General features: G+C 37.4%; 1 protein-coding gene across 1 annotated transcript in view; it reads left to right on the forward strand.

The window, feature by feature from the left end:
• The window catches only part of egfra (epidermal growth factor receptor a (erythroblastic leukemia viral (v-erb-b) oncogene homolog, avian)), a 53,775-nt gene extending 46,317 nt beyond the window's left edge, over positions 1-7,458 (forward strand). The window contains exons 22-28 of the mRNA XM_007548603.2: positions 110-185; positions 953-1,099; positions 1,519-1,616; positions 1,709-1,876; positions 5,003-5,050; positions 5,173-5,266; positions 6,077-7,458. Of these exons, the coding sequence (XP_007548665.1) occupies positions 110-185; positions 953-1,099; positions 1,519-1,616; positions 1,709-1,876; positions 5,003-5,050; positions 5,173-5,266; positions 6,077-6,420 (975 nt within the window). The 3' untranslated portion in view covers positions 6,421-7,458. The remainder of the gene's footprint in view (positions 1-109; positions 186-952; positions 1,100-1,518; positions 1,617-1,708; positions 1,877-5,002; positions 5,051-5,172; positions 5,267-6,076) is intronic.
• The last annotated feature ends 455 nt before the right edge of the window (positions 7,459-7,913 follow it).

Below are 7,913 nucleotides of genomic sequence, written 5' to 3' on the forward strand. Positions count from 1 at the left end.
TTATTAGCTGGACTAACCCCCATTTCCTGGCATTCATGATTTAACTCATAAAACAGGTTTCAGGGCTTTTTAGATAATCTTATGCTTTTTACCCATTTTTGTTCTTTAGGTGCCGATAAAATGGATGGCTCTTGAATCGATTCTGAACAGAACTTACACTCATCAGAGCGACGTCTGGAGCTATGGTAAGACTAATGCTCTGTATTTAAAGCAAACACTTCCAGTGTCCCAGATTGAGCTTTGAATAGCTAAAACAGCTGAGCCTGTGTGCTTTTCCTGAGTATTAATGGCAGACTCACTGAAAATCATTGTTGAATAAAGTGTTTTAGCAGCAAGCAAAGCATAGAGCAGATTCTGTTTCTCGCTGGATGTTGACTTTGGAGTTTTTGAAGCTGTTAAACATTTTAGAACACAATAAAAAGGGAATATTTCTCTCCAGCATGTGAAACAGGTATTACTCACCTACACAGCAGCAGGTTCAGATGGATGATTTTACGTCAGAGGAAATCGTTATCTCATCCCACTCAGATCATCCCTTCACTTCAGGACAGAACATACGGAGAAATACCTCCACACACACGCACACACAACCAAACCAAACACAGCAAGGCTTTTTTAGAGGAGGCCTGCTTCCAACATTTCCTTTCCCAAGGGTTTGATCGCGCCTCCCGCTCAATCTGGCAAAAGCATCAGCAGACCCTGGCAGAAGTGATCGACTTCCTTTCCTCCTTTCTTCCCCCTCCTTTGGTTCCTCCAGCCCTGCGATGCATCCTGTCAACTCCCACTCCTGCATGTGGAGCCGATTTGTCCATGTTTTGATAGCATGTGATATTTGAGGAGCGTACATCCTGTCAACTTCTGTTTCTTCTCCTTTATTGGGGGGCAAAAAGAAAAGTGAATGACAGCTCATTGCCCTAACATTTACCGACTGCCTCTCGCGTCTGTCTCGTAGGTGTAACCGTCTGGGAACTGATGACGTTCGGTACCAAACCATATGATGGGATTCCAGCCAGTGAAATAGCCGGAATCCTGGAGAAAGGAGAGCGCCTCCCTCAACCACCGATCTGTACCATAGACGTCTACATGATCATGGTGAAATGTAAGCACTTCCTCTTGAGGTTCTATTTACACAACTTTGAAAAAGTAATCTTTTTCACATTACAAGCGGAAGAATCCATGCATTTTATTTATATGATGGATCAACACCAAGTAGTGCATACATTTGAAGAGGATGAAAAATGACACATTGTTTTTTAATATGTTTACAAATAAAAATCAGATACCGATGACTTTCAGATTTCAGATTATTCTTAATTTTGACTATCTTTGACATAAAGTCCTGTTAAAATATATCGATTCTTGTGTTTGTAAAGTGAAAAAGTAAACATTACAACATCGCAATTTTACATACCTGCGTTTTTGTTGGCCCTGGTAATCAATAAGTTGGGATTTTTCCAACTTCAAACCTTCATGCTTAAAAGTGTAACATTAATTATCTTCACAAATGTGTCTGCGCAGGTTGGATGATTGATGCAGACAGCCGGCCTCATTTTCGAGAACTAATAGCCGAGTTCACGAAGATGGCTCGAGATCCTCCGCGCTATCTTGTCATCCAGGTAAAAATGTACCTCACTTCTCAGATGTGCTGTAAGTCCGCTGAAGGACTTTTCTGGTGTGTTAGAGCAACTAAGGCATATTTCTTTTTCAGGGCGATGACCGCATGCATCTGCCGAGTCCAACGGACACCAAGTTTTACCGCAGCCTGATCAGTGGAGGGGACCTGGATGATGGCGTAGATGCAGATGAATACTTGGTGCCCCAGCACAGCTTCTTCAGCAGCCCAAGCACCTCCTACACCCCGCTGCTTCACTCCACGGTATGTTCCTCCATGCACAAAATGCAGCGACAAGTGGTAAAGCTATTTCTCTTTCATAAAAGTAACATTCATATTACTAAAAGGATATACATTCTCAAAAAGCAAATCCAATTGAAATATTTCTCCCAAATTCACTCTGATGTTTGAGAAATATGTGGCCACATTGCTGCTTAATTTTGCAATTATTTTTTTAACTTTGAAAAGAACACGCTGTTGGCTCATCTGGTCTGATATGAAGCAAAGCAATTACTGATACGGACGAACGGTTTAGTAGTATAGTAGCTCCAAGTTCTTTGAAAACAGACAACCCATTCCCAGTGCCATTAAGATCAGGGGCCTTTCTGTTCTCGGGTTCAAAATGTCAAAGTTCTGATCTTCAAACAAGTTCTTCAACACTTTTGCCTTATGAATTTTGCTCCATTGTGCTGGAAAATACCCAGATAACTGTGATATTGTTTTAGGTTTCTTAGAAGACCTCGTGGTCCAATTTATTTGTGGCAGAGCTCTTCAACAGAATTATGAATAAGCCCAGTGTATTGGATGAGAATCAGCTGCACACATGGATTTTTCACTGTTGGCACCACAAATGGTTTTCCAAGTGTCAAAAGTAATCAGATGTAGGATCCATCAAATGAACAAACTCCCTCCCAATTCTCAAATGTCCATACTTGTAATTCCTGCACAGTTTCAGGCTGTGCTTGATATTTATTTTTTTGGACAGAAGTGTTTTCTTTGCAGCCTCACTTTGGTCCAAAAGTCTTTTCCAGATTGTACCGGCAGATTCACCAAACTGCTCAAACTGTTGTGCAAGCTCTGCACTGGTGGCAGATCTGTCAGAAATAGGTTAGGTCAGCTCCTCTGAAGATCTCACCTTCAACTTTATGATAGTGAATAAAATTGAAGGCGTTCCTTCACGTGTACTTTTCTTTGCAGCATTTTTTTTTAATTAATTAATTTATTTTTTGTACATGGGTCCATCTTGGTGCATAGTAAAGTTGGTAACAAGCTTTTTTGGACACAACTGTTAACATAAAATGGTAATAAAGTCAAGCACATTTAAGTATTGTTTATATAAATTGATCTGCTAATAAGATAGATCGACTCTTTAATAGTTCTAATGTTGTGCTGTAAATGTGGCTTTAATAATAATAATTTTAAAAACTGGCATATTTATTTTGTTTGAGAGCAAAAAAAATATATTTTTTTTTGTACAAAGTGAATTTTTAGCCTATTTAAGCTAACTGCTAACTATATATAGACATCAAGTCAATCTGGAAATTGTTTTTAAAGAAATGTAAATGATCCTGAAAAGAAAAAAAAAACACTGCACATCAATTTAATATTCTTTGCCTTCCACAAGATGGCGCTGTTTTATACAAAATCTGACCCTAATCTACTGCGTATTTATGTGCATTTTGATGCAAAATTCTGTACCTGATATTCATTAATACTGCTCTTCCTTTCAATACGTTTAAATAAAAGGCGCGTAATGAGCTGGTTCATCATAATTACCGGTTCAAATGAATACTGGGGCCTGGAATAATCTTGTAATTATTTTTTATTTTCCTCATTTCTTTTTTTGAGTCAAAACTACAACATCTTAAGTCACACGTGGCACAGATTTCCTTTCTTATATTTTAAAATCTTGACAGAAAAAAAATAACATATAAGCAGAAATCTGAATGGGCAGGTCAAAGTAAGAAAACTAGAATTCAGTACCAGCCATGATAAACATGAAGGAGATGTTTTCCATCGGCAACATGATTGGTGCATCTCATTCAAAATATTTGCTTCGAATTTGTGATAATTTATCTTTATGTTAGTAATTCAAATTAGCTATTTATTGATTTGATCTGCATGATTAATCAAAATAAGACATGAGCAAATCAATCAGCCAGAAACTTTTACTGGACAATTACTTAACACCTCAGATTGACGATCGACAGTTCCAACACAAAGAAGTCCAATTTTTACTCTTTTTCTGTCCTGTTCAGTTCATGCTTCAAAGGTTAAAAAAAAACAAACAAAAAAAAACATTTTTGATCTATAAACATATCAACTAACAATATCTGCTTTGATCTTCTTTTATTACGTTTTATAAAGAGTAGATGAACGTTTGAGACACAGGTTTGACTAGGACGATCTTGTAGTAGCTTGATGCGGTCAAGTGTTTAAAACTGAAAAGTTAACAGAGCTGTTTTCGCTGTGTTTTTGGAAAAATCAGATTTCTGCAGAAATCATTACTCTGCAAGTCAGAATGAAAAAGTCAGTCATCTTTCATCTCAAGGGAATAAAAATATCTTTTGCTTACCGTAAGGCAGCAATTTTTAAAAAAAACAAAAAAACATCAGCATCTAAACTAATCAGGGAACTGGAGCCAGTAAAATTGGAAAAGTGGCCAGCGTTACCTGGATTGACCCACATTGGCAGCAGCCGCCCTCCCTCTGACAGCTGTCCTGGCCTGATCTCACCCACACGGCGTCCTCCAGCTGCCTCGCACCCACGTTTCCTCCCAGATGGCTTTTTGATTGATAAGGACCTTCTGTGTAGGCCATCAGTGGGCCAGACTCTTCTTCCTGGAACTGTTGTCAGCCGCCTGTCGGTTCATGTGAGCTTTCAAGCTCGATTACCTTTGCAGACAGTCAGGAGGACTGTAGTAAAGCCTCAGTGCGAGCCTTCTTTTGTTATGTCACTCACTGTTAGGCAGAAATGTTTTTCTGCTTCACTGTGTTTAATTTCCTTTTTCTTGTTGAAAGTAATTGCATTGTCACACCTGTCATTCCCGTCTTCATTCTTGCTTCCTTTTAAGTGTTTACAGTCCAGACAGATGCAACAAGGCTTGGTATATGAATTCATGTAAATTTGCTTTGTGGATTTTTAATTTGATCTTTGTGTTTTCCTGAAAATGCTAGTTTGCCCTTTTTTATAATTTAAGTAAAAGCACATTAATTGTCATTAACCTTTCTGTCCCCTGAGAGACTTTAAAGTAATTCACAGCAAAGTGATGGTATACAGTGGAGACATAAAATACAAAATAAAAATAAAAAAAATTGTTGGGGTCAAAAGTGAAAGAAAGATCTTAGGATACATTTTGTGAGAAATTAATTTCATTATTTTCTGTTTCAGAGCACTAATAGCAGCATAGGGACGAGCAAAACCAGAAATGGCTTAATGGTAAGCAAAAACTGAACTTAAAATTCCTTAATAATTGTGCTTACCTCCTTGTGTTATCTGTTTGCATTATTTTTCAGTTGGAATTGTTTCAGATTATTGAAAATGTATGTATTTTGTTTCAGAACGGAGTCCCAAGCAGAGACGGAAGTATGGTTCTCCGATATATGCCTGACCCCACAGACAAATTCCTGGACGAGGCCTTCCAGCCGGCTCCAGGCGAGTATTTGCCTTTTAAATGTGAACGTGTAAATGTGGATGTCTGTAGATTCTCTGCAGAGCTTTCTCCATGTCCTTCAGTTTGATACAGTAAAAACTGAGACATCTAGTGGTGAGGAAAAAGGACTGAAAATGCCTTTTATGATACGCTTACTCTCTTTTGTTTTTTTTTTGCATTTTCTTTGATTAAAGAGTATCTCCTGATTGTTAAACTTGACCTATTGAGAAACTGAAAAATTCAAAGCAATGTGCAAGTCATTTTTCAATAAGCCTAGCAGTTTTATTTTTATGAATGGAAAGGAACGTCTTTGAATGGCTCAAAGTTCAAACCTAAATCCAATGGAGAATCTCTTGCAAGACTTAAAAAGTGTTGTTCACAGTTACTCTTCATCCAATCTGAGTGAACTCGATATGTTATGGAATGAAGTACAGGCAAAAAAAATAAATATTTTGTGCATGATTTGTGTGATATGTACTGATAGAGGTGTACTCTAAAAGATTTGTACTTGCAATAAAAGAAAAAGGGTCCATAGTTGCACACAATTATGGACTTCTTCATGTTAATCTATCACATTATAGTTCAAGAAAATACTTTACTTTAAAGTTTGCTGTTGTAACAAGACAAAAGTGGAGTACCCTGACAACAAGCAGCATCATCTTACTGCTTTATCCAATAAGATCCCTTTGTTTGTCACTGAAAATATCTTTCCACTGATTGTCATTTCAGCTAAAAAAAAAGAAGGAAAAACTATAAAATGTATCATAAAAGCTATCAATTGTTTTTTGTTTTTTTTTTTTTCCTTTCTGCAGACTACATGAACCAGAACGGAGTCTCCAATGTGATAAATCCCGTCTACCAACATTCAGGTCCACCTCGCACCCTTCTTCCAACCATCTCTTCAGACGATACAGAGTCAGAGTACCTGAACTACTTTAAGAACGGAGCCAACGGACCTGAATACCTCAATGAGCTCCCGTCCTCCACCGCCCTACCCCTCAACTCCAACAACACGGCCATCGGCGGTCAAAACTACAGGCCTCAGAACAGCATGGACAACCCAGACTACCAACAGGATTTCACTCCCACTTTCAAGACACACACAAATGGACACATACCAGCAGCAGAGAACGTGGAGTACCTTGGTCCGGACTGAGGAAGGAAATTGAATAAATCTGTGAATAAGAGTCTGTTTTTTTTTCTTCCTTTGGGAAAGTTATTCTCTGTGGCTGGAAACTCAATATGTTGTACCATGAGTGAAAACATATGCAAGAGTTTGTTTCTCAGCACCAAACTTTTCTCGCCTGAGAGCAGGAATACGAATGGGTTAAGTGTGTCTCAGTCAACCTTTGAACTGCTGGCTCTAACTGTGAAGGACGGCTGCAGAATGGATTGGAACCTTTGTTGCTTGAAACTGAAACGAGTGGTACACATTGCTGCAGACCTGTGTTGGACTCAAAAATTTCTCAGTTTGGTGTCCATTAAACACTGAATATGTGAGCAAATGCAACTGATGGGACTGTGGTGGTTTTCACACTGATGTTTTGTGGCTCATAATTTGCAGCACTTTGTAACATGAAAGTATATATATATTTTTTTTTTTTTTTGTTGTTTTCCAGATTTGACAGAGGGCTTCCCTACAACAATTATCTAAAATCAGAGCCTGTCTTTATTTTTATGCTTGCCAAACACAAGCACAAAAACATTTGTTTTTATCCCAGATGCATTTTGTTTTCTGTCTGAATAATGTTTATAAAAAGCTGGGTGAACAGTCTGAGGCCATGCGCGTGTAATTTTTAGCTGTAGAATTTCATTGTGCGGTATTTTAAATAATGAGACTGTGTAAAAAAAAAAAAAAGATTTCAAAAGTCTTTTTCTTATTTGTTTTATAAGATAGATGTTTCACATGGTGTTGACGCCATATGTGAGAGACCGCCTCTTTGCTTTATAGTCAGTCCTCTGCAAATGTTGTTCCTAGTTTTCAAGGAATAAACTAATGTAGCATCTTTTGAAAAATAATTTACACAGGTACATGTACAGCCAATGTTTAATATCCTTAAATATACTCAAAATTAGCTGTCATGAATACTCCATAAAGTTTTGTCATACATCTATGTGAATATGCACTTGTTTCTGATTGTGACCATATAATTCAACAAAGTACGTGAATAAATTTTCTTTCTACAGAAAGGTATGTTTTTGGTGTCGCAGCTTTGCATGTGAATGTTGAAATGCAAGAACACAGGACCTGATTCATTCAACCGCTGAGCCTGTTATTTATGGTAACTTCAGTCAACCATTTAATTAAGTCTTTAATCATATTATGGTCAGCTTCAAAATCCTTATTCACTTTCTTGCTGTCTTAAATTTAGGCTACAAGGCAACTAAGAATATCCATAAAATAAAAACTTACCCAGCACTATCAAAGGTAATGATTTTTTAATTTATGGTTTGCTAAGAACTTGTGAATTGTTTGTATTTATGTTGAAAATGCTGACCAGGCTTGCTGCAGCAACATAAAGTTGCCAAAATGTTTTTTTTTTTGTCTTTTTTTTGTCTTTTTTACATTACATTGAGATTTTTGGACATGGTGGTGGCCAGAAATATTAGAAGCCCTTAGTTGTGTTAATAGAGTACAAATAAAAAATA

This window comes from Poecilia formosa, unplaced genomic scaffold, assembly GCF_000485575.1.
Source record: "Poecilia formosa unplaced genomic scaffold, Poecilia_formosa-5.1.2 Scaffold27, whole genome shotgun sequence".
NCBI classification, from domain to species: Eukaryota; Metazoa; Chordata; class Actinopteri; order Cyprinodontiformes; family Poeciliidae; genus Poecilia; species Poecilia formosa.